Here is a 27284-nt window from a genome sequence, read left to right as displayed (position 1 = left end):
GCGTTTCTGGGGTCGCTGGGCAATGCCCCGCGTCCGCTGCCTGTGCTGTTTGCTGCCAATTTGCTGTCAACAGTGGCCATTGAAGATGCGAGACCCAACCTGATCTCTGCTCCTCAGACCCTTGCAGGTCAGGGGCTCCCCAGCACATCTCAGAGCAGTCTCAGGGGTGGAGGAGCTCTGATTTACACCAGCTAGGAACGGGTGGGGGATGTCCGTGGGCTCCCTGGGCACAGCCCAGCGCTGCTTTCCATACGGGAGTGACCGTTTTGCTGATCCCATCTCACAGAACGAACGTAAATCCTCTCGTTTTCTGAGCTCTGTGTCTTACCTTCTGCACTGCTTGCACTCCTGTGCATCAGTACTGATTTTAGCATTTTGTTAGTGTGACTTGAAGCAAATGGGAGAAGGAAGTTAGGAACAGCAGTTAATTTGTGGATACTATTTTTGTTGTGGTAATTACCTGTGGGCTCTGAGACATCTCCACTTACGCTGGAGCCAAGCAGATGGCATTGAAGAAAAGTCATTTCCACCCCAAACAAAAGCCTAACTTTTATTTAATGCTACTGTAGTAGTTTTATAGGTCAGATTATGGTTTTTACTCTACCTAGTATCCCAAATGCCCATGTCTGGCTCTCTTGTACAAACATGGTACTTCAAAACATCAGCAAAATTAACACTGAATTCAAGAATAACTCAAACCCATTAATGTTTGCTAATTAAACGAGCTGAGATTCAGTATCTTTAGTACTTGGCTTCTGGTGGCATGAAGGCACATACTGAGAAGCCTGGTAAAACACCAAGGGCCACGGTCTGCTCTGCTGCACAAGCACAAATCCACTGAAATAAAAAAGAGCAGAGGAGTGCCACCTTTGTGGGAAAGCTACTTCCCTGAAAGGTCTGCTTTTATTTGGGAGGTGCTGGCAGTAAGAGATGCCCAAGAAACAACACACCAGCCTATAGAGGACTGGAAACATAGACGGAACTGGCTACTGTCTTAGGAAATTGTTTCAATTACAAAGCTCAAAGATAGAGACGAAAAAAAGATGTTACATTTCTTGGATGGACCAGTTATGGACCTAGGGCAGAGGAGGAGGGATACTAGTCCTGGAGTTGGCCTGTGGGATGGCAAAGCAGTCAGCAGCCCCCCCCCCAGGGACATGAGCTCCTTGTGTTTCTCACCTATGTGTGTGCAATTTGCTGTCCTAAAAGATTATGCCTGGAAGATTCAGCTCTCCGCATTGTTATCTGGGAGAACAGTGGTGCGTCCTATCTCTGGCGATCTGCCATTTCTCCAGCAGGCTCAGGAACTGTTCTGATCTAGAGATATTGCTACGCTTCTTCCTGCATCCCTTACAGAGCAAAATTACTGATCTTTGTTCGAACAAATCTCTGTTTGAGCTCTTCAGGGGAAAGAAGGAGTAACACGACTGAGAAGAGGCATGTTACTCCACCATCCTGTAGAGAATGAATAAATGATGTTTTTGCTAGAGAGATTCCTTTCAGGCTTTGCTCTTTTGTGAAAGATCACAGTATTTAAAGACAATTGGCAAAGGGAGGCCTTTACGGGTATTTGGCAAGCCAGGTCTCTCAGAACCTAACCCTTTCCCAACAAAGACTGTCTTGTTTAGAGGTGGTACTCTCCCTTTTAGAGCAATATGGATCTTATCAGCCTCCACACAATCTATTCTTGGTGGCTTTCCTCTGGGCTACAAATTCTTGTCTAGCTTTACTTGCCCATGGCTAGGTTTTTGATGATATTTGTGCACCTAGGAGACAGACTGGCACCTACTGGGCTTCCAAAAATAAACCAGATGTTCAATTCTTATTGATCTGCTGTCTTCACCTGTAGGCACCACTACGCTGTTCAAAGGTCGGTCCTCTCTACTTCTTTGGTCTTGCCACATGAAACTGCACCATGTTCTGTGCTCACTCCCCAGGTGCTCACAAATGACCTGTGAAAAGGTCTTTCTTTAGGATGACACCAGCTGGAGGTGATTCAGCATGCACTCCAGTAAATCATACGTATATTGTTACCTAGTTGTCTTCTTAAGAATCGCTGTCCCATCTTGGCGAGCAAGAAATGATGGACTTTGCACTGCAGTAGGCAGGGCTGCTGGGCTTACCAGGGACACCCAGCATAAGTAGGACCGCATGGTATCAGCCAACAGAGGACCACCAGGAAAAGCCTCACCCAGACCTTTTGGAGATCTCATTTCAAGACTCACCACCTTCTCATAGCCTTGTTTTACCTAGGCAGATGTCTCTCTGCTGCCTGTTGTGCCAAAACCAGCCTCTCTGAACCTACTGAATACATGACTCTGTCAGAGCAATAGTACGAGCATCCGTCCACTCTTTCTAGAAGCCAATAAAAATTGACGGTGTCAGATGTGAAGGATTTTAGAGGTCATAGGTGGAGAACACCCGTGCTGCTCTTCCCTTTCCTGAACAGCCTGGCTGGTGCCATGCTTGAAAAATCCTCGTGTGCACAGCCGGGATGCAGCGAGCAGCACTCTCACCTGAGATCGACGTGTGCGAAACTTCTCCACTGCCAGCTGCTCCCACGCTGCAGACTAATGCCAGGGCTGCCAACGGCTCCTGCACTCCGCTGCTGGGCTGGAGCCAGCAAGTTTTCCTTATGGATAAAGGACGGGGCTCTAACTGTCCTTTTTCTCTCTCTATCTTGGGACAAACCACCAGGACTCAGTTCTGTAGCACGTGGGCACAACTTCGAAGTTCTGAGGCTACTTGGAGGGGAAGGGGCAGAGTTCAGAACAAGGGTCGCATACACCCTACGAAACTGGCCCTGAGCGGCCCGAGAAGCCTCATGTCATTTGTCAAACCTATTGGAGAGCAGCTATTTCTGACCTCCAGAAACAGAGTTTAGGGTGTCTTTCCTCTTTGAATTAGTATTTCCTGAAATGCTGATTCACTGCAGGAAGAAGCAAGCGGTACAGGGTGAACAGGAGGAGAATTCGCAACAGCTGGGTCAGAAAAGAGAGATAAAGCTTGAATTAATTTAAAGGCATAATCCTGATTTTCCCTGCAAACGTCCACGTGAGGGGTTATAATTGCAAGACTGAATTGTCTGTTAGGAAATTTGTCTTCTCAAGTACGAAGTTAATTAAATTACTGTAAGTAACACAATAACGTATGTCTGAGACATATTTATGCTCCAGGAAATAAAAATGTTATTCTCCAGGTTATCCTGCTAAAAAAATAGCAAAGTAGGTACTGAAAGGTTCTACATATTTTGGCTGTAAACTTCTCATGCTGACAGCATGGCGAGGTACATGACCAGATTGCTCTCTCCTCTCTTTCTCTCTGACATTGAAATTCCACGAATGGCATCTTGCATCAGCGTTACATCATATTAAGTATAATGCAATATTATGAGTCATTGTTATAAATCACGGGCACAGGCTGCATTAGAAGGCTTTGGCAATTCAAGAGCACATCAAGGTGGATTTTTATTCGGCGTTTCTCTTTGGAGGCATACCTGGGTGTGCTAACTTTGCAGCGTGTCTTCATCCTTTAAATCACGAGCATTCCAGTTTTCCCTTTCAGCTCTACGGCGCGGAGGAGGAGTGCAGCACGTGCCTAACAGGGTTGCTGCAAATATCAAGCGAAGAAGCTATGAGAAACCAGAAGGTGCTTCTGAAGTGGATCATGCAATGATCATAATAGACTGAAGTGTTTAGTATTTTAGCCTTTGGAGAATGCTCTAATAATGTTGAAGCTTTTGGAATGCGAGGAGTTCAGGAGTTCTCCCAGGCTCTTCTGTAAAGCCTACACTTAACGACACTCACTCTTTTTCCTTGCTAGCATCTCCAAAATCAGGAGATTGCTACCATATATTGATTGAGATTGAGAGTTGTAGAACACTGGAACAGGTTGCCCAGAGAGGTGGTGGATGCTCCATCCCTGGAGATGTTCAAGGCCAGGTTGGACGAGGCCCTGAGCAACCTGATCTAGTTGGAGATATCCCTGTTCCTTGCAGGGGGTTTGGACTAGATGACCTTTGAAGGTCCCTTCCAGCCCTAACCATTCTATGATTCTATGATTCTATGATTCTATGATATAACTTTCCTGAACTTCTTCCAGTTCTTGCATAGTGTGCAATCCCCACGCCACTGCAAGGATTTAACTATCCTCTAGAGGAGGCAGTTATTTCCACTTCATTCAAGTTACCTTTAACTTGGCTATTAGCCTGATGACAAGAAGCAGCACAGAACACAAGGTCTTGCAGAAGAACCACTTGAAAGGTTTTAAGCATGTAGTGCATTGTTAAAAAAGAGGCAAGACTGATAAAAGAGACTGCCAAACAATTTAACATTTATAATTTTTCTGAATATAGGCATGAAATTCTGGAGATGTAATAGTTGTGCCTGCGCTAAGTCTTAAAGCACGTGAAAATATGGTGCTATTCCTGCTTGCACCCGCAGCTTGGTTCAGCTGCCTGCAGTGGAGAGGGAGTGCAGCCCGTGGGCTCGCAGCCCCGCTGGGGTGGCCCTGCCCGAGGAAGGCTACAACCTTCCAGGGAGACCCTGGCAGCTCCTGGTAGGAGCTCTGTTTCCAGAAGATGACCAGGGATGGATACTGCCTGGCAAGCGCAGTGCTAGCAGGGTACGGTCAGTGTGCCAGGAGGACACGGGACCCAGAGTGGGGCCAAAAGATTCATAGAATCATAGAATCATAGAATGGTTAGGGCTGGAAGGGACCTTCAAAGGTCATCTAGTCCAACCCCCCTGCAAGGAACAGGGATACGTCCAACTAGATCAGGTTGCTCAGGGCCTCGTCCAACCTGGCCTTGAACGTCTCCAGGGATGGAGCATCCACCACCTCTCTGGGCAACCTGTGCCAGTGTTCTACAACTCTCATGGTAAAAAATTTTTTCCTAATATCCAACCTGAATCTACCTCCCTCTATTTTAAAACCATTACCCCTTGTCCTATCACAACAGGCCCTCCTGAACAGCCTCTCCCCATCTTTCTTGTAGGCCCCCTTGAGGTACTGGAAGACCGCTATAAGGTCACCCCGGAGCCTCCTCTTCTCCAGGCTGAACAGCCCCAACTCTTTCAGCCTGTCCTCATAGGAAAGGTGCTCCAGCCCTCTTATCATCTTCGTGGCCCTCCTCTGGACCCTCTCCAACTGGTCCATGTCCATCTTATGTTGGGGGCTCCAGAACTGGACGCAGTACTCCAGGTGAGGTCTCACGAGGGCAGAGTAGAGGGGGAGAATCACCTCTCTTGACCTGCTGGCCACGCTCCTCTTGATGCAGCCCAGGATGCGGTTGGCCTTCTGGGCCGCAAGAGCACATTGCCGGCTCATATTGAGCTTCTCGTCCACCAGTACTCCCAAGTCCTTCTCCTCAGGGCTGCTCTCGATCCATTCACCATTCCTTCCCACATGCATGCCCCAGCTGTGATCTGGCCCTAGGCAACCTCTACACACAGCGCAACTGGCTAATAGTAACCAAACCCACGTACTTCTGTGCTCAGCTGTCTCGCAGCTCCATCAGAAAGATCATCTCTAATGGCACACGCACACCAGGATAAACTTGCCTGTGTCTGGAGCTGCTGAAAATTATCTCAGACTCCAGAGAGTCTAGGAGACCAGCTTCGAGCAGAACTGGGTGAGGCTGCCCTGATACTCCTGGCACCAGCAATCAAGTGATATTATAGTATCAGCAGCACAGCCACATGTTTCTTGGAGTTCAGAACTTAACAGTGCCCTTGCAATTGCTCTTAACATTTTCCAACGTTTTTTTTTTCACTTTTTTTTTTTTTTGGCACGGGCACAGAAATGTTCCTGATTTTTGTATTCAGAAGCTTCTGGTTCTTAATGTTAGGGATGCTCCTTAAATACAAAGCTGATGAATGATTTTCCTCTTTACTGGTAGATACTAATTACTGCTGAAATGATCACAGCTGTGGTACATTCTGGATTTAGAGGGGCTTGAAGTTGCAAAAGGTTTTTTAGGAGTAACTTTCTGCTTCTAATTACAAATTCCTGTGAGGGATCCTGAAGAGAGAAGCATACCGAGGACTAGCTGTGATGCCAGCTTGCTCAAGAGCTTGTGCATTTACATCCAGCTCCCCTTACTACTCCCTCACTCGGACCTCCATCGCCAACAGTCGTGTTGAGTGCCTAAGAGCAACCAGCACAACGCTGAGCCCAATGCTGCACCTGCAACACGCAACTGCCTGAGCCCTTTCTGAGATTTCCTGCCTGGCTGATAAGGGACTAGGAAAAGGCCTCCTATGCATCCATCCCGTAGGAAGATGCGGGGCTCAGTCTTTTGGCAAGTAGGTGCCCCTCGTTGATAGCAGCAGTAGCAATTCTGACAGATGAGGCTACTAGATGTGTTAACACGGAGCCTGGCAGTGGAGAGTGGGGCAGAGCAGTGGCATAACTGAATAAAGCAGACAGTCATGGAGATAACCATGCTGGAAACACCACGAGAATAATCTTCAGTCAAAGCAACGCTCAGCACTTCCGCTCATAAAGCAATAGTAGTCTTAAATCAAAAATGCAGCTCCACTGCTAAACTGCCACGTAACATCTACAAAATCTGGTGTTAGGTTTATCAAATATGCCTACATAGAATGTCCTGGTAGCTGGCTTGCTTAATTAAGCTGTACAATATTTTATCTAGATTAAACTGGGCAGATGGAGAAGGTTTAGGAGAAGGTTTGTAGGGAGGTTGCTGTTGGTCTTTTCTCCCAGGTAGCTAGAGATAGGATGAGAGGAAATGACCTCAAGTTGCACCAGGGGAGGTTTAAGTTAGATATTAGGAAAAATTTCTTTACTGAAAGAGTGGTCAAACATTGGAACAGGTTGCTCAGGGAAGTGGTGGAGTCACCATGCCTGGAAGTGTTCAAAAAACATACAGATGTAGCACTTGAGGACATGGTTTAGTGGGCACGGTGGTATTGGGTTGGTGGTTGGACTTGATGATCTTAGAGGTCCTTTCCAACCTTAATGATGCTATGATTCTGTGTGACTTGTGCCTCACTGTGACCACATGGAATATGTAAAAAACACTTCTGACAAATCTCAAACTGACATGGCTGTCCAGGCAAAGAGAAGGAGTGTCCACCGGCAGACCTGGGTCCAGCTATAGCATTTTATCCGAGATAAACCCAGTCCTGTCCCACCCTGCAGTTCCTGTGTTTCACAGCCCTCTTGCTCAAAGTACCTCCCTTCTCTCCAAGCACTCCAGCCTCAAGGCCTGGCACCACAGCTGTAGTTCAATGCAATTAGAAAAGGAGCGTTAGATGCAACCAAGTCTTTCCTGGCAACTTCATCATCACACGTTTGCTGGGGGGCAGCAGGATTTCCAGAAAGGCCAAGCACTGAATTTGGAGGAAGTCCAATTCACCAAATGGGAAAACTCCCACTGAGGTTGATGGGACCACAGGACAAGGCTAAATGCTTCCAAAAACCCATCCCTACTGAGGATTTGCAGTGCACAAGGAGACTCTGCTGGGCAATTTCCTAGGTGTGAAAAAATATATACATCCTGTGCACTCTTACAGTATTTTATTTGCATTTGAAAGGATCAAAGTTGTATTTTATGGCTTTCCTACTTTTTTTAGATAATGGTCTTAAAACAAGTCCAAACTTGACAGACAAGCTCTGCATCTTCTCAACAGCCCAGAGGAAAGATAAAGGGAGCATTAATGTTGGTCTAAATTACGCGGGGGAATTGGACTGCACAAGAACTGTAATCCGCAAGAAGGAATTTTCATTCCACTTGTCCTCCACTTTCAGCTAATCAGAAATTGTGATACATGGTCCTACTTGTATTTTGGCTTTCCACTCCCTCCTATATCTTGTGGTTGAAAACTGAATTCCTGATTTACGCTGAAGATTAAGGAATGATAAATGCTATCGCTTACCTGCAGTCGCAATTTTAGAGGATTCTGGCATTATGAGCAAAACATGCATTTCATGTATAGGATTACTAGAGCTGACAATCTGTCATGCAGCTGACAAAGATAGCTGAGAGTGAGGGCCAGGGTCTGTTAATAAATAACATGGGTCTTAAATTCCAAGTTTAATATCATGCACCTTTTGTAACTGAAATCATCAGACGCTTGCTATAATGATTAATTTGCTCAGCAAAGCCACTGGCCGGGTCACACGTTTTTGGATATTTTATAATTTAATTTGGTGTTTCTCTTTGGACAGTTAGCAACATTTCCCACAGGGCAGCCGTTTGTCGTTCAGCACCCAGAGGGGACCATCACCCAGATGAAAGTAGTTGTTGTATCGATCATTCAGTTGGCCCGCTGTTGTCCACACCTTTGCGTGGGACCCGTGGTGGAGTCTTCAGTGTCTCTCTCATGTTGCAGAACAAAAGGCCTCATTTCTAACCAAACTGATTTGAAACAAATGCAGCTATCACAAAGCATAAGCACTTCGAAGCAAATATGTGCTATGTTTGGGTATCTTAAACTTAACGCTGATCATGTAATAAAGTTGTAAGAAAGAGAAAACAGCACCTCTTCACCGTAACTCTGACCTATGAGCACGGCTGTTTTGCCTTGTATTATTTCTATCAACCTGTGCTTCTTGATGTTTTATAGAGAAATTAAATCAGGATCCAAAATTTTTGAGCTTCATGCCTAAATTTAGGCCTAAATTGTTGCTAAATTTTCAGAAATAGCTGACGAGTACAGTTCTGCTTCTCCTGCATTCCCCACATGACATTCGTTAAACTTCAAATTTAGATTTCCAAATCTAAAACTGGTTTACTTGCCTAAAACTAGACAATTCCATCTCTGTATTTCAGCAATTCTAGCAAAAAACAACAGAGGAGAGGTATTGGTTAAGTTAGCAGGAAACTAATGGTTAGGCCAGGCTGTTCACTAAGAACATTTTTAATACACAACAGTGTCTACACTACAGATAAAGTTGACACTGAACTACGCTGGAAATCTTGCACTGTGCAGTCTCATTCATTGCATCTCTGACAAGGTACCCCCATTCTTAACTCAAGGTTTGTGTGGTCGCATCTCTGCTACCATGCTGTGTCGACGGGGACAGAAATGGGAATCTTCTGCAGTTGCAACCTAAACCTCTAGAGTGTTGAGCTGAAAGTAGCTCCAGGAACACTTCCAAGAGCCTTGCAATGATGAGTCAGTAACCTGACCTCAGTTACCTGGGCTAAGGAGAGACGTTTGGAACAATACATAACAGAGGCTTTGGTAAAGATGAAAGTTAAACCAAGGTTTGGTTCAAATGCTTTATTAGACACTTGGTGGCAGAAAACTCTGAAGTCATGAAGCCCTGAACGCTCACCAGAAGCCATAATTGCTAGCATTTGCTGTACAACTGGAACAGCCTTTGCTTTAATGGAAAGAATTTCCAGGTATTTTGAAGTAAACAATCAAAAAATCGATTAAATGAAGAACAACCTTTTAGTCCAAGGGCACAAACAAGGCCTGTTTTGGTACTGGAAGAATGTAGAATGGATCTATTAAAGGATAAGGGTTTCAGGTAATTGCAGAGAGGATGCTTGGCTCTGCATGCCCAATTAGTGCCAAAAGGCACTAGTATTAATTTGTATTAGGACTGGTTATTGAAATGACCCTGAGCCTCCTGGTGCTTAAAAGTGAGCTGCACCTAATGGGCTACATTTGGTCCCCTGGGACAAACAGAAGGAAAGCTTCAGTATTCAGACTCTAAATCAGATCTAAGCCAACATCTATTGTTAGTGCTGTAGCAATAGGTTCTCTTGGTAGCACCAGCTGGAGGCCTACACTAAGGAAACTAGCCTTGCCTCGAGCATTCTAGATCTTATACTAAATATAAGACCACACACAATTATGAGCACAACCACGTATTCTCTTGCAGGGCTATTCCCATATGAGATTTTAATCGTCATAGCACATACTGTTATCTTTGGGTACATAAATCCTGCAGTCATAAAACAATTAACTATGGAGATGGCACAATAGTGAGCGTGTAAATAAAGAGGTTTAATAAGGAGCCAAGTATATGTGTCCAAAAGGCTTGGATTAAGACCTTGGTTGAAAAAGAAAAGCTCCAGGAAACAGTTTTGCTCTCCTGCAAAACTATGTCTTACTCACAAACTCTTTGTGAATTGCCCAGGATGTAACATCGCTACCGTTCACACTTGCCACCTGGAGTATTTATAGGATCTGCACCCTCCCTGTGGTCTTTTATTTCACAGAAGTTTCTTCAAAATGTCTACCCTTTGTCATATTTGGTTGAAATGACTAAAAAGGTGCCGCCGTTACCAATGGGACATGAGAAGATGGGAAGGCAGAAGGGAGACACACACCAAGTGAGCACTCAGGCTTTGTTTTCTCCAAAAATCAGCCTGAGAATTCTGCCTTCCTATAATTAGTGCAAATTTAGGCTAAAAGGTGTAAACAAAGTCTTAAAATATTTTCCTGAACATTCTAAACTTAAATAATTATGCTAAGGAATACCTTAGCATTAAGATTTTTTTTTTTTTGTAATTCTATTTAACAGAATTATACTTTATATTAAGGTTCCTCTTAAAGAGAGATTTATGAAATTAGTATCTGATTAATACATTAAATGTGCTGCAGACGTGTATGGTTTCTTCTATTCATGAGTTTATGTACTGGTGAAACTGGTGCTTAGAAGCTATTGTTAGAGGCATCTTATGACCTTCTGAACTAAAGACCTAGAGCAAATGGTTAACCTTTTGTTAAAAACATCAATCTTGGTATCGAGACTCATTTATACAGGGCTTATAAAGAGGAACTATTAATGATATTGTTGGATGTTGCTACTTAACTCATCTATAAGTAGCAAACAGGCAGATCTGTTAACAAAACCCAACAGCAATGTCTGGTCTGGAGGGCGAGCTGTCCCGAGGGGAATTACATGCATCAATATGGTGCACCTTAAAGGCAAATTTCTTGCTCACTTGTGAGGCAACAGCTTCAACTATTGCTTAAAATTCCTGTTAGAATGAAAAGGAGAAAATCTCATAAGCCAGGTAAGCAAGACAGAAAGCCAAAGAGGTTTTCTTAGAGCGCGCTAGGCATTATGCATAAAATTAGGAAATTCCACTTTCTTCTGTATAGGAGGAAATTTTCATTGACAACAGGCCAGAAGATCCTTGTTAAAATTCTTGGCCTGGATACGGGCATGCTGATCTTGGCAGCTGCTAGGCTACAGAGATAGGCTCTGCTGGTAGGATCTTATCTCTGATAAGTGGAAGCTATCTGAAAACATGGAAGTGTGGATCTATTGTCTCAACTGCAACTGGAGGGGGAAAGGTCCTATGCATAAAATAGCCCTATAACATAGTCCTATGTATAAAATTTAAGTTGAAAGTCATCTTTGTGGAATAATTATTCTCACAAGAATATTACAATTAACACCAAAATCACGTTACTTTACGATAATGTGAGTATTTTGCCTTGTAAACACAAAGTGTGTGGAAATACATTCACGAAACACGATGCGTTGTTGTGATCGAGTTTCTGCCTTCTAACTAAAATAATTGCATGCTGATTAGCTGGAGGAGTCATGGGAAATCTCTCTTAAAATGACGAGAATAGCTACCACTTTCCTGAGCAGCTGTCACTTGATGTGCAGGGTGATACCCCACCCAGGGCACCACCATCCTTGGCAATGGGCTTGAAGCCTCTGCCACAGTCTAGGTCATGTTATCTCTGCAAAACAGTGTGAGTGAAGGGCATGGAAGTGAGTTTGAGATAGCTCAGGTGCTCTTCCCTGCTGAACCAACGGTGGGTGGGCAGAGCGGGCGGCGGGCACACCTACGGTGTCATTTACCAAGTTGTGAAAAGTATGTGAGATATTAGGATTGAAGCTTAAAGGTGTCTCTCTGTCAATCAAACGTGAAGATACCTGGTGCTTCTTTCTGGATCAAAGGAGTCAATGAAGAAGTTAAGCTAAGAAATACTGCGTTTTTATAAAGGCAGTACTGAAAAATTATTGTAGAAGTACCTTGAAATCACCCGAAAAGCTTGATGGAAAGGAATGACATCCTTTGCTTACTAAAACTGCTGTCTTGAAGAACTAAAATTTATATAAGCTTTTCAGCATGAGAAGCATGCCTTGCACAGCATTATTTGCTGAGTACCTAAGGGTTAACTCTCATGGTTTGGTATGCAACTAAATGAACCTATAATTAACTGTGTGTGGCTATTGGTTAAAAATGTTTGGAAGCAGCATGAAGTGATATTATTCTGCAACTAGTACTCCTGCCAGTACCTGGCTTTATTAGCTTAGCACAAGAGGTGTTTTCTGATGAGTTGTCTGGAACAAGTAGACCATTCTTTCGGTTTCTATCACTCTTTGGAAACTTTTCTCTTGACAGCATTTGTCAAAATGCTCTACCTGGTTGCTCCCAATTCATGCCAGCACAATGCCGGCACCGCTTCATTTGAGGGTGTCACTTTGAGCAGGGAGAGTTACACGGAAGACAAAGTTTGGTGGGAATGAGTCAACCCTGCACCGTTCCTCTCCCTGTGTACATTAGCTGTGATGAGGACGAATTCCAGTTGTGTCATTTCCTGTTTTCCCTTCATTTTTTAACGTGAATTATGACTCAGGCTCCATGACATAGCCCAAAGTGACGGGCAGCAGTGACATCCCTGTCTGAATAACCCCAAAGACTTTAACTTATTGTATCCCCAAACTGAAGAGCATAGATAAGTTTTAGTTCATTTTGCCTGGAAGTACTTCCAATTTCTTCAGAAATAGCATGCTAAAATATAAACTATAAGCACAATGACTTTCTTTTTTAAAAAAACCCAACTCCATCCTACAGTTTAATGACAGCTTGATGCATTGACATTTAGAAGCACAGAGTATGGATGAAGATCATTGTCCCCAAACAGACACACTGGACACAGGATGTCAGGTCAGCAGACACCACTCAGTTAAGATTCCATTGACTTAATTACTCTGATCCATACATTGACTGCAGGACTGAGCTCCTAGGCTGAAGTAGGGGTTAGGGAAGATGGCATTTTTAACAATGGACATTGGTCATCTTTTTAGTACCTGGCAAAATACTGCACAGATCACTATTTTAGAGAGATCTGGTTTAGAAGTATCAGTCTTTTGGAGTGGTTTTTAATTTGTGACCAGAATGTAAGGGAGGTAAATATGATCTAAGAAGAAATGTTATGTTGGTAACATGCCCAAATCCAGAAAAATTGCTGTCTCATTTTCTTTGTAAATTGTCTTAGTGTCAGTGAACACCATGTTGTTTCTTCGTTTTCAAAACTCCTCGATCATCATCTTTTCTTCACTTCTGGCATGAACGTGCTATCTGGTATCTTTTTGGAGAGGAAGATACGTACTGTAGAAAACTTATGTGATAGGAAGGTAAACTAGATAATATAAGCAACAACTCTGTCTGTAATCCTGTAACACCATCCCCCTTTCCAGTCTATTTTAGCTTCATTGTACAAAGTGCCCAGGTAGGCCAGACAACAAGACTATTCAGTATTTCACAAGCTAAAATCCATCATACCCACAGTGTCAGCTTTGCTTGGACAGCAGCAAATAACGATCCGAGATAAATTTTCCCTTAATCTCGCAGTCCCGTTTTGGTAAGAGGCTAGGAAATCACACTTTCACTTAAACAACTATAGAATATAAAATAACATGTTGAATGTCTTTAAGACAATTCAGCTATATTCCAATAACAGTAGCTGAAAGCACATTAAAAGAAACCAGAGTTTTTTCAGAGCTATTTTTTACCAAGTTCCTTTTTATGACTGATGTTTAAACTTCCTACATGATGACACTTACTTGGCACTGCACTGATCCAGTTTAATCTAGGTGATAATGGGTCTCCCAAGAGTTATTTTTCAAAAACAAGTAGTTTATCAAGCACATTGACAGTTATGTTTTCAAATTATTTCCATTTTTCCCTCTGTTAAAATATTTGCCTTGCTTTTGAACAGAAAAATCCACAAAACCAAAATGCAAGTCTGACCAGTTCTTGCAGACAGAGGTACCAAGAAGCCATCAGAGCAGTAACTCCTCAATAAACTGTCAAGCCAACTTTCAAGTACTGAGCTTTTGTCATTAGCAACTCAAAATATAAAAGCTCCACGCCGAGAACCCCCCATCTCACAGCCTGTTTGCCGATCGTACGGGAGGAACACACCACTTGCAGTCTATTTCCTGATATAAAACTTCCCTAAGCATTAGTTTGGTGATTCCTAGTTGAGAAAAACTTTAAAGCAGGACTTCTGCCAACAGAAGGCAGGGTGAGTAAGGAGGTTGTGTATTTGATATTACACAGAAAACTTTGTCACCGACCACGTCCCTTAAGAGTACGTGAAACTCAACCTGAAGCTCACAGTTCCAGCTCCTGAATTAATGGTTTCGATTTACATTTTGATGACCAGAGGGAGAGGGATGAGGGTGCAGGTACTTTCTCACTGGGGAAAACTGGAATGTGTTCATGAGAGGCGTAAAAAGGCAAGGAATCCCACAGACTAGCTTGCAGCTGTTATCAGATCCGATGGAAAAGGGAGGGGGTGAGGGAGAAGAGAATACCTGGCATGAGACCTGCTCTGGGGAGGGACCGTCTGACGTGGCAGTGTGGATTTCGGCGTGTATCATTCCTCTCAAAGCCGTATCAGATTTTGCTGAGCTATTAACATCAGGTGTTGCCACATCATGCCCACTATCTCTGCAAGCAGTATCTTGATGAAGATAAATAAAAACTTAAGAACCTTATTTGACTTTCACGGACCGTGGTTGGATTTGCAGAGCTGTCAGAGAAAGATATTGAGGAATGAGCAAGCTAGATACAGACTCGGAGCCGCACACATGGAATTCACTTTCATAGCTACTCTTACAAAACAGGGAGGCTTTTGGCAGAAGTTTCTCCTAGGAGCAGCTCCAGCCCTCAGTGACAGAAAGCTGAAGTATTATGACATCTTGTTTTATTTCATATAGCAGTTCCTACAGTTTGAAAAAAGGCAAGGGCCATGCCTTAGGATTTAATCTGAGGGTGTGTAAGAATCTGTCTCGTTAAATCTCTTTTTTTTTTTTTAAAACAGCAATGTTCTTTTTATCCTAAGTCTAACTATTCTTCAAAAATAACAATTACGAAAGCATCCCGTGGCGTTTATTTTCTATTGCTCTTGTGTTTTTTGGTCCCAGAAGTGGTGATAAATTGATCTAGTGCATGGCAAGTCATGAAGGTTATCAGAAGCATAAGAAAAATACGTAGGAGAAAATATTTCTCGCTGCATTCCTCTCAGCTTTTACTGGCCTTGCTCTCAGACTTCTGTGTTCATTTCCTATTCTGCACAGCGCTGCTCATTGAATGAAGGGTATTAGGTCTTCTGTCCTCTAATTTAAACAATACAACTTACCCAGGGAAAGAGAAGAACATCTCATTCAGCTTGTGTGTGCTGACGACAGCGCGAGTACTGTGACCGCGCTGCAAGACTAACTGATAACCATTTATTTTTTTCTTTACTCATTTGATATATTGGGGAAATAGAAGCTGCATTTAGAAAATAATTGCTGCATATGGTCAACTCTTTTCATAAAGCTGAAGTACAAAGCAACTAATATTCCAGGGCAGAAAATATAAAAATAATTATCACAGAAAACTTATTATGAAACTCTTAAACGTGCATAGAAAAAACGTAAGGAACCTCCTGCTTTGTGGTGGCATAGAGAAAAGTCAGAAATAGTGTGAAAAAGGTTAAACACATGAGAGTGCAAAATTTCTTAAGTCTTCATTTTTAAGAGTATCGTGAGTCAGAAGCTGGAAGAAGTGTTTCTGTTCTTTAAAATAGGATAGCTATTATTGATGGTAGGTGGTGGAACTGGGAAATACCACCCATCCGTGAGGTTTCTAGCATTATGTCGTTTGTCAGCATTCTCTTGGCTGTCTTTGTAATTGGTCCTCAGGCCAGCATGTCGCCTGATTTTGCTTAGATGTCTATTCTCGGGAAAGTGTGATGGTGATCTGATTGATGTAGGTCACATGCTCTGGTGATTCCCCAGCCATTTTTTATTTGAAACAAAAAATTTCTTGAAATGAGAAAAATGGTTCAACCTGCCAGGGGTAGTAGTATTTCTGGGATAGTCACAGCTCCCAGCGTTCAGTGTATTTGATTGATACTGACTTCAGATATTATTCTTTTGCACAGATTTACTAATCAAAAACATGAGAAAAAAAATCTTTTGGCTGTGCTTAGAAAGGTCTTCATAATATGTTCAACCAAAATGCAAAAGACTGTCTGGAACGAGTCACTCTTAATATGGGACTCAATCGGTTCCAAAGGCATCCACAGTTAGTTTGCCATAGGACAGCAATGCAAAACATGTTTTATTTCTAAAGAACATGTTTTACAACAGCTCTATTAGTATAGTTAGTGAACATCCTCTGATGGGAAATAATCTTTGTTTAAATATGCCTTTGCTAACTTTACCCTTGCATTTGGGTACTTTTTTATTCTGCTGTTTCTCACAGTTCTTAAAGATTTCATAGAGTTTGTCTTTAGCAACAGTGGTTCTTCTTTTACGCGCTCTCATGATCGTTTTTGTTTTCCAATGAAAAACACCAAGTATTATTTCTACTTTTCTCAAGTTTCAGAGCTCTGCTGTTAACGCAGGCCACTTAAACAGTAGCATCTTTTTGAGATCACTGCCACGCTTGAATAAAACAAGTGGCAGAGTCATTTCCTACTCATTTTAATTAGCCATAGTCCTTTCACTGCTTGTCAAATCACTCCTACACGTACCTACACTGCCCTTCTCAATGCCTAGTCTCACTCTAGACCTCACTGCCAGTTGTACTAGATGTCAGTTAGTTCTCAAATAAGTTAATTTGTAGAAAGACTAAATATGACATAGCTTTATTATATTAGCTTTAAACAATATTTTTCCTCAATCCTTCCTCAAAAGGAAAAAAACATATCTCAAATATAATTCCTGAAGTTAGAAGAGCTTTGTTTTATAGCTACACTTGCCTCTGAAAGTAACATAAATCACAAATCCTTATCTGCCACATGCTGAAAGGGGCAGGTTTGCATCTGTCCATTGGCATCTCCAGTCCACAGAAACATCGTGACCACTCTCCAAGCCCTGATGTCTTCTTCTCTGGAGCGAAAAATTCCCTCTTGTTTTGCCAATAGTTGTGTTTTCTTTGACCTATAGTAAAGGCATGTGTGCAGGCACTTGTGGGAGACAGGTATTTCCTGACCCAGATGATCCGATGTCAGACAAAATTAGGAAAGATTATGGCCTTAGTGGGATAGGAATCAGTGTCTGTTGTCTCACTGATTACATCTGCTTCACATGTAGACTGGAGTCTGAGTTATTTCTGATGGTGCAGTAAAGGGTCCCCGGCCTCAGGCCCTCTGCTATCGAGGCAGGATTGGGTTTCTACGGGAAATCCTGTTGGGGGAGGAAAATGCACCAGAGGTGTGATGGTCACTGTATTTCATGCCGTGAGTCCTTCAGGACAGCGTTGGCATCAAGTGCTTTAGCGTTCTGGTGACCAAATGCAGGGCTGTGCAGTACCTGACCCCGCGTGAGTGGGCATGTGGGCTCTGCCACTGCCCTGGCAGATGCCTTTGGGAAGTCAGCAGGCTGCAGATGCTGGAAATCCAAGGAGGTACAGACCACTGCCCAACTTGGGTAACAGAGACACTTAACTCAGAAAACCCACTGCACGGGGGTGATCAGCACTTCTGAGCATGCCAGCCACATAACAACCTCTCTGTTTGCCCAGACCCACAGCACCCACAGCACCGTCCCACCACCTGGGGTACACACCTCCCACGTGGCTGCGGCCGCACTCGTAAGCAAGTGCCGCTCCAGCACCAAGTCCCACCAGCCAGCACTTTCTGCTGGTTTCATTGGAAACCAGGACCGCTGGCTCAGCCAGCCCCCGGCCAGGGCACCACTCCCAGGCTCCCTGCCCGCTGCAGGACCGCCGTGCTGGTACCAGCCCCTGCAGCTCCTGGGCTGCAGGGTTCTCCAGAGCTCCAGCTTGCCACCCTCACATGACGCATCCTACGCATTCTCTGCAAAACTAAAGGCAAAGAAAAAACATGTTAAGTTCCTTATGGCAGTGCCCAAAGGTACTAAACCTGAAGATAACATCACTAGAGAGAGCCAGCGCAAGTTCTCTTCGCGCAAACTATTTCCCAGAGGCTAATGGCAAGGGAGAGAGAGGGAGAAAAACAAGTACTGACAGTTTACTGTAGGAGCTCAAAGAAAAAGTGGACAAAGCTAAAAGAACTCCAGCTCTTTGTTCGCATTTAATCCAGTTCAGAGCATTCACTGGTGCATACAGATTTACTTTCCGTGGCTGACGGAGCTGGATATGGTCATTCGGTAAGAAACAGAAGATCTAGGGTTTAAATTTTGTGCCCTTCAGGCTCTTAACATTTTAGGAAAAGTCAGTCTATAATATACATAAAGTTTTAATCTAATGTAAAAAGTGTGAGCCGCTGGCTAATACCTTCAAAGAAACAAATCCTGATCTTGAAAGGTGAAGAATGCTTTCTGTTTTAACACAGACCAAGTTTTTAAGGGGTAGAACGCTTCTTTTGGCTCATGGAAACCAAGGGAAAGACGGAGGACTCCTGACCCTACCCAAAAAGTTCCCTATTTTATTTTTTTCCTTCTCTTTTCAACTCTCATCTTGAATTTATAAAGGCACCGATTTATCAGAGGCCACTAGAATAATGTGATGGTATTAAAACACCACCGTCCACATATTTTAATGCAAAACAAATAGTCCAAGCACCTGATATCACAGTACAATAAAACTATCAAATCACCATGGCAGGCTTTTGCTTTTGCTGAGGATAGGCAGTTCAAGTTACACGCCGCCTATTTTCTAAAGGCTGTAGAGTCAATTCCTCTCTGGCTGAATTTGCAGAACACCGCATTGAAAGACAGCGAGGAGGATATATGTACAAGAACAGAACCAACAAAAGGGTTTGTGAGGGAAAGGTGGAGAGGCTGGGTTAGAAAGGGCAGAACTGGAAGGGAAAGTGTGGTTGCAGACTACAGTGGACTCAAGTAAGGCAGATGTGCGGGAGCAATTTTAGCGCAGCGTATCGGAAACGCACCTCCGACAAGAGTGACGAGAAACGAGAGGGGTGGCCAGGAAATCTTAGGAAGTGCTATCTATAAAAATTATGAGAACAATAAATGAGGCACAGTATTAAAAGACAAAACTCTTTCTCCTCCCATCCCGTTCCAAGCATTTTCGGTCATCTAAGAAGGACCCCTAGTACTTGGGCACAGCTAGTATTGCTCAAACTTCTCATGTTCGGGCAAAACCTGACCTTTTATCCTAACCACTCGTGCCCAGCCTTAGCCAAGTCCAGAAAACCAGAAGCTGGTTCTAGTTGGCCTCGTGTCACCTAGAGCAGGAGACAACCCCTGACACGAGGCTGCCCGGTTGCTGAACCGCTCCAGCCGCTTGCTCAGCTCTTTCCAGGGGAACTACTCATTCTCTCAGAGACTGCTGGCTGTAAATGGCATGTTAATGAAATAAACCAAAAGGCAATTTAGGCTATTTAACTACACTTCAGGAAAAAAGCCCTACCTGGATAGATGACACTAAGCCATGATGTGTTTTGTATAAATGTTTCAACTCGATTTGGCGGATCCTGATGGAAGACCAGTTAGAAATATTTCGTTGCAAGTTTGAACATCGTACCAGGATATAGGGCCAGCCATTTGAACAAGGGCAGTGATTGAATTAGGACTGAGAAATGTATCCCTGGCTAGTTTCAAATTAAAAAACAGAGAGCTTTTAAAAAGGTACAAATGAAGCTAAAAGAATTTATGTTATTTTTCCGGTTTCTGTGCTATAACTCCTTTCCCGTCTCCTCATCTATCTTCTAAGCGTACTACCTTATGAATGAGTGAGCAATAAAAGAAGTATGCAGTGGCTGAGAGAGTAACTCAAGATAACAAGATAATGCAAAACGTTAAGCCAAAGCTTGAGCAGAACTGTGAGTCAAGACGTAGCCCTGAATGTAAAAGTTTCTCACATCTGAGTTTTAGGGCAGGCATCGGATAGTTTGCATGAAAATCTAATTTAAAAACAGTAGCGCAAAATGTGACCTAATATATGCTAAGTTCACATCTGTCAAAATCTGGGACCTATACTTTCTAGGGGTTTTAATCCTGTCTTCAGACCACACATGCTGACACTTCACACACAGACTGAAATCAAAATAAAGCCATTTTAATGCCTTTGAAATCCCTGTCTTCATTGAAAAGGGGCACAGGAAGAACAATGAGTAAAGCAGCGGCTACAAACGCTCCTAAGGTTGGGCAATAGCATTACTGTGCCTAGGTGACATGGGAACAGCCTCAAGACCAAAAGGTATGAGAACAATAAGCTGCTACGTGCAGTCTTTCAATGGCTTGTTTTAAGGCTGCCAAGAACAGGACGGAGCTACCTTCGCCAGTGTTAGTGCACTACTTGTGATCTGCTGCCTGCAAGATTTCAGATGGGCTCTTTCTCCTTGCCACCCCCAGTTTATTCTGAGATTTTAGAGCTGAAGTCCCAACAGACATGTCTAGGCTTCGAGCTGGACTTGGCTCCTTCAGTGCAGGCTGCCACTCTCAGCAGCAGCCGGGGACGGTGTCCGCAGGGTAAGTTTTCCAAACATCCAGAACTGAAGGAGGAGGGGGTTACAGCAAAGGGTTAATTCAGATTTCCATATCACTGACCTCCCTCCAGCTTTCTAGGCTGCCCAGATCAGCTGGGGTTTCTCAGGGGAAAAATTATGTGGCCACTCCCTGAACCCAGATAATCCCTCTGGCCGGGCTTTCCGCTGCTGGTATCTGCCAGGTTAGGCAGAATGTAATCATCAAAATTATTCTGTTCTCTTTCAAGCAAAGGCCAGTGGGAAATTAACTGCTGGAATTAGGTATGTTTTCTAGCATTAACCCGATGTAGCTGCTCAGTGAGGTCAGCTATAGGGCTCAGGACAGACAGCGGGGACTAAGCTGGTCTCCAGTCTTCTTTGGCAAAGACTGGGTTGGTAAACAAACAGCAGGAGGGAGAAGATACAAGGATAAAGTTTCAAGGGATGTGAAGGTTGAAGGGAAGATGAAGCTTGTTATCTTCAAAAGGAAAGTAGTGACAACTCGGGCATCAGCGTGAGAGACCCCTACAAAGAAGAGAAGATGAGACAGGGCAGAGCAAGCCATGATGTTGAGGTGTTTGAGATGCTTTTACGGTATTAAGGAGGTAGAATAATTTTACCAAGAATTGATGGCAAAACATGGAACTAATTCCTCATCTTTACTCTCACCCTTTATGCTCTGAGACAGACCTAGTTTTCTTGCAAACTAGCTGGGGTGTTTTGTGTGCTCTATGATCCACAGGAGAGGAGGCAAAGCACTTCAAACCCTCCAGAAAATGCAAAGAACTTAAGACTATGGTATATCAAAATAATAGTTAGATTTCCAAATTGGAGTGTTAGCTTGCAACCTTTAGAACAGATGATGCCTGTATGAATAAGTGACCATTGCTGTTGATTAACGTGAAACCAACAGGACGATAAGCATTGATAGAGTTTATTGCTTGTTCACATCTTGCACCAGCTTATGTCATTTTCAGGTGCCAGAACTGAAACACAGTTTATTTTTGAACCTCTGTTTACAAAAATCAAGTCCTTAGTACCTATTGTGGAACTTTCAAAGCAGTCTGCATGTGGCATTTCATGTCAAGGTGTGATTTTCTGCCAGTTCCTAACTTCACTGCCATATGCCAAAAATTGCAACAGCAGATAAATCTGAAGTAAGGGTAACAGCACACTGGAACAGGCTGGCCAGGGAGGTTGTGGAGTCTCCTTCTCTGGAGATGTTCAAAACCCACCTGGACATGTTCTTGTGTGATCTGATCTAGGTGGTCCTGCTCCAGCAGGGGGATTGGACTGGATGGTCCTTTGACATCCCTTCCAATCCCTGACATTCTGTGATTCTGTGAAATGAAAGTGAAGAAAAGGTGTGGTTAAGGAGGGTCTCATTTTACCTTTGGTCCGTGCGCTGTGAAATTAGGCAAAGTTATTTTCCGTGCTTGACTCCAAGTGCACACAGGGAATGAGCTTTGCGGGCAGAACTCCGTTGGCACTGGTGAGCGTTTGCTACCTGGGATGACAGCATCACCGGGCAAGCAAAAGCCCACAGCGCTGGTGGGAACGTGGCTCGTGCTGGAGAGCAAACCCAGCCATGACTCTCATTCCATATGCATCAAATAACCCTGTGGCTTTTGAAGAGACTCTAGCTTGTATTAATGCATCGTTCTTTGTTCTTCCAAATACAGATTCTGGAAGAAAACATGAAGTTAGAGTGCAAGTGCCATGGGGTCTCGGGATCCTGTACCACGAAAACATGCTGGACGACCCTGCCGAAATTCCGGGAGCTGGGCTACATCCTTAAGGACAAATACAACGAAGCCGTTCAAGTCGAACCGGTGAGAGCAAGTCGTAACAAGCGTCCGACCTTCCTCAAAATAAAGAAGCCACTTTCCTATCGCAAACCCATGGATACAGATTTAGTGTACATAGAAAAATCTCCCAACTATTGTGAAGAGGACCCTGTCACCGGCAGCGTGGGAACGCAGGGAAGGATGTGCAACAAGACAGCCCAGCAGTCCAACGGCTGCGACCTGATGTGCTGCGGTCGAGGTTACAACACGCACCAGTACTCGAGAGTGTGGCAGTGCAACTGCAAATTTCATTGGTGCTGCTATGTCAAATGCAACACGTGCAGTGAAAGAACAGAAGTCTATACCTGTAAGTGAGTCCGTGGCGGGGCCGGCTGACGCGTCCCTGGCCACCGATACGTTTGCACATGCACTCAACGTACCTACACAAGACTGTAGGAAAGACCTGCTCTCCCAGAAGAAACGCTGATGAGTGGAGCCCTCTCTTTTCTTCTCACGTTTCATTGCTTATGTGGATACACGCTTCAGACTCTTATGAAAGTCAGCCAAGAAACGAAAACAAACCCCACCCTGAGCCACCTGAGACACAAAACGGAGAGAAAAGGATCATCTCGGCTAATCTGTACCTCCAGAGCAAGAAGTATTGACTGCCTCGTGAAGAGACACCAGTCAGAGAAAAATCTCTGAGCGTGGCAACTAACTCTTGGTTTGGAGGAAAGATGGTCAAAAACTTCAGTGTATGAGGAACGGGGAGGGGTAGGGGAGAAATCCTCAAAAAAGGGCTTGGCACAGGGTGGGATGGACAGTGCCCCATCGCGAATCGCCCGCGTGAGCGTGTGGATGACACAGGTTCAGGCTTCTACACTTGTGAAAAGCTTCTGCTGGTCTTGCCCATCTCTCCACGTCATACCCTTTGCTACAGCGAGTAGAATTGTTGAAGTTTTCTGTAGACACTGCTTGATCTGCCTATTTTGTGTGCGTGTGTGCTGCAGATTTTAGCACAGGGATTTGGGACACTCGGGCATAATAATAGCAATATTTAACAATTTATTCAGATAAAACTAATATTAATTTATTTAATTAAAAAGAACTCTACCAACGTTTTTGGAACTATTCTGCAATTAAAGTAGATAGCTGGCTTTCTTTGTGGAATAATTTTGTAGAAAGAGCAAGGAAAAACTGGAGCTGTATATATTATTCTTAACTAGGATATTTCTATTAGTTGGACTTGCAGGATATGTTCTACAGTACTAGATGTTTAAGTACAAAAGCTGGCATCTTTATATATATGTACATACACAAACACACACTGTTGGTTTTGGGGTTGTTGTTGGTTTTGTTTTATTTTTTTTTGTTTGTTTGTTTTTTGTTTTTTTTTTCTCCTGTTTGCTGCTAGTTGTCTGGAACAAAAGTCAAGCGGTAGGGGTTACAAATCTTTACCAGTTTATTTTTTTTTTTCTTCAATTAAAGAAAGAAGCATTAATAAAATCCTGTTTGGAATATGCCTAAAAATAAGAAAATCCAGACAAACTTCCATCTTTTGGAAAAATCAACCATAGGATAAGAGAGTATATTTTGTAAGAGACTATTTTTATATAAATATTTTATTTATACTACGTCTGCTTGTTCAACCTGTACTTTTTCTCAAAACAGGCATACAATTTGTAATTCTTAGGCTATTTAACAGAGAAAGGGTAATTAGTTTGTGGACACAGCAGCAGCAAGCTGGATACATTCAGCTGCAGTCGGTGGCTGTGTCAGAAAGCAGAACGAACTTTCTCTCCGGATGTGTGTACAAACGGGCTCTTTCCCTGCAGCTCAATTTGCAGAATATGCAAAACAAGAACAGGGTATGTAGCATCAATTTTGTCACATGGCTTGAATTCATGATTGGTATTAACTGGATGCTCATTTATCCCATTCAAGAAAAAAAAAAAAAAAAAAAATCCGAATTAGCTTCCCACATGCGTCAGTCATTAAACTGTGCCGTTATGACTAGCAAATGTGCTGTGTGTGCTGTCAGTTAAACCTCTATATTGTGTTACTGTCAAATTTGATTTTAATCAGTGGAAGACTGTAGACTATGACTGTAAAAACTAGCGTGACACACATCGTCTGATTCTCAGAGACAGGAAACAAAGCTTACTTTTTGTCCAGCTCTTTTCGGCATTTACGTTATTCTTTCCCCCGAAAAGGCCAGAGAGCTCGAAAACCCAGAAAAACATCCAGGCAAGTTGAAAGACTGCTCCCTTGTTTTCAGAGCCCCAGCTAAGCTCTTTTGCGTTCCCTTTACGGTATTTCTTTTTTATCACTGCGAATTTCTTCAGATATTTGAATGGTAAATACTTCTCTGTTTTTAGAATCATTCTGTTTCTCCTGCTTGACTCGTTTATGACCCATAAAAAAAAAAATAATCTAATTTCTATGTTGTTTTTCATTGGGTAAAAAACATGGCCCAGCGCTACCAATGATATGGGGTAATGGTTTTAAAATAGAGGGAGGTAGATTCAGGTTGGATATTAGGAAAAACTTTTTTACCATGAGAGTTGTAGAACACTGGCACAGGTTGCCCAGAGAGGTGGTGGATGCTCCATCCCTGGAGACGTTCAAGGCCAGGTTGGACGAGGCCCTGAGCAACCTGATCTAGTTGGAGATATCCCTGTTCCTTGCAGGGGGGTTGGACTAGATGGCCTTTGAAGGTCCCTTCCAGCCCTAACCATTCTATGATTCTATGATTCTATGATATGGCGTGTTGCGTCTGGGAGAGACCAGATTATTCCCTGCCTCCAGACTACAGGATCTCACGCCTTTCATGAGGCTAAGAGAGGCACCAGTAAAGGAGAGAAACCACCCTCCAGTTTCTTTCCACCCTGCAGTGCCTTTCGCTGACTGCTGTCAAGAACAGCGAGCGTAACGAGGAGTAGATGATACAGATATGTCTTGTGTCCGTGGATCTTTCCGAGGCCAAACTCCCACCTAAGACTGCGAAAACAGAGAAAGTTTTCTGAGAAAATGAGCCCAAGTATCACAAAAGATGTTGCAAAGCTGCTCTATAACAACCTAATCTTTTAGAGCTTGCCTGAATGTGGCATGGTATTTTTTTTTTAACTCACTTCTTGTATAGACGTTATTTACGTAGGAACACAAGCCCATGCAGCACCTGATCCTAGCCATGTTTAATTAGGATTAAATAGACAGGCTCTTTGCAGACCTGCCACTTAACAAAAAATAGAACTTTTATGTAATTCAGACACCAGCGCGAGATATCAAAGTAAAATGATGAACATAATTTACTTTCAAATGTATGACTTGTCAATATAAAGCCATATAAAAGCCATTTTTGGGGGGTAATTGAGTCAGAACTTCAGTTCTTCTAAATTCCACATATCAAGAATTGATAAGACGTAAAATGCAATGAAGTACATGCAGCATGGATGTTAATTACACACTATATTATGGTTAAATAATTAAGATCTAACATTGAATTTTGGAATCTCTCCCTCACCCTCCCAGTTTGTATTGGTTTTTTACTTAGTAGGTACCATATCATAGTCAAAAGTGTGTTTTCTTCACTGATTAGAGGTATTTTACAAATTATTACTTTTGCAGCATGTTCTTACCATAGAGAAGTAATCTGTAAAACTCCTGCTTCCTGTGTATTTCAGTATGCAGTGATGTGCAATGGACAGCTAGCAGATTAAGCACTGAAGGACAAATATCTTTAAACAGTTTTACTCACAATAATAAAGAACTGGATGCACAACGAAGTGAATTTGGTACACATTTTCCCTACATTTTACAATATTACTGGTGATCAGTGCATTAACTAGAGGAAATGTCGATTTGTCCAGTAACCAGAATATCAGTTTGGGGGCCATGAATTAAAGAGCAAGGAAAACCTTGTGTTCACCTAGGAAATATTTGGAAATTTGGCTGTGTCATCTCAGATAGGAGAAATCCGGCCCACCAGAATCTGCCATGAGTCTGGAGTTACTTGGTCATTCTCTAAATGGCCTTGGATGGCACGAAGAATAAACAGGAGAAGGAGAAAGATTTACGATTTTGTAGATATTCCTCCCTCCAACAACAGTTTGTTCTTTGTCCTCGGGGATAGAAGAGCTCTGTTTTTCCTTGGTGAAGAACCACACAACGGGAGTGACATGCACACAACTGCAGAACAATACAGCTCTCAAAAGAAAATCCATCTTTTCATCTCTACTAACCAAGGGAAGCGCTCGATTACTGTCCACATTAATAACCTAGCTGAGGCTTTTAAAGAAAACATACGTTCAAGAAGCAGGAAGAGTAAGAGGAGTAGGAAGCATAAGAGAACGAGCATAATTGCAAGTTGGGAAGCTGTTATTTATGAAATCTCGATTCCTTATTTGATAGCGGAACCGTGATTCATGGAAATGAAGAAGTTCTGCCTTGGGATTCCTAAGCAAGTTTTAAGGATTTTACCTCTCAGCCTTTTCGAAAGGACAACTAACCTGAATACAATTAGCTTGGGTACTTGAAGTACCTACATGAAACATGAATCAGTCAATGATTAAGTTTTCTCTGCCATGTATGCACAAACCTAATGGAGATATGTCTTTCAACAGTGATAATTAAACTGAAAACATCCTTAAAATGTACTCTTTAATGGCTCATTTGGTAAAGCTATACATAGTTACTTAGAAAAGGAAAATAACGGGGACATACCATATTACACAAGGCTCTTAATGAACTATCTCGTGGCTTACAAAACTGTTTGTAACTGACCACACTTAAAAATCAATTGGTTGAATACAGAAGCATGGCAGACTGCAGTCAGGGTGCACTTAGTCAAATT

The 27284-nt window shown here is 43.0% G+C and overlaps 1 protein-coding gene across 1 annotated transcript in view; it reads left to right on the top strand.

The window, feature by feature from the left end:
• Positions 1-22807, top strand: part of WNT7A (Wnt family member 7A) — a 36718-nt gene extending 13911 nt beyond the window's left edge. The window contains exon 4 of the mRNA XM_086619356.1: positions 22328-22807. Within this exon, the coding sequence (XP_086475482.1) occupies positions 22328-22807 (480 nt within the window). The remainder of the gene's footprint in view (positions 1-22327) is intronic.
• The last annotated feature ends 4477 nt before the right edge of the window (positions 22808-27284 follow it).

The sequence above is a fragment of the Tauraco erythrolophus genome, chromosome 12, assembly GCF_009769465.1.
Source record: "Tauraco erythrolophus isolate bTauEry1 chromosome 12, bTauEry1.pri, whole genome shotgun sequence".
NCBI lineage: Eukaryota > Metazoa > Chordata > Aves > Musophagiformes > Musophagidae > Tauraco > Tauraco erythrolophus.
The sequence above is the reverse complement of the archived record's forward strand: the minus strand, read 5'-3'. Positions and strand labels throughout refer to the sequence as shown.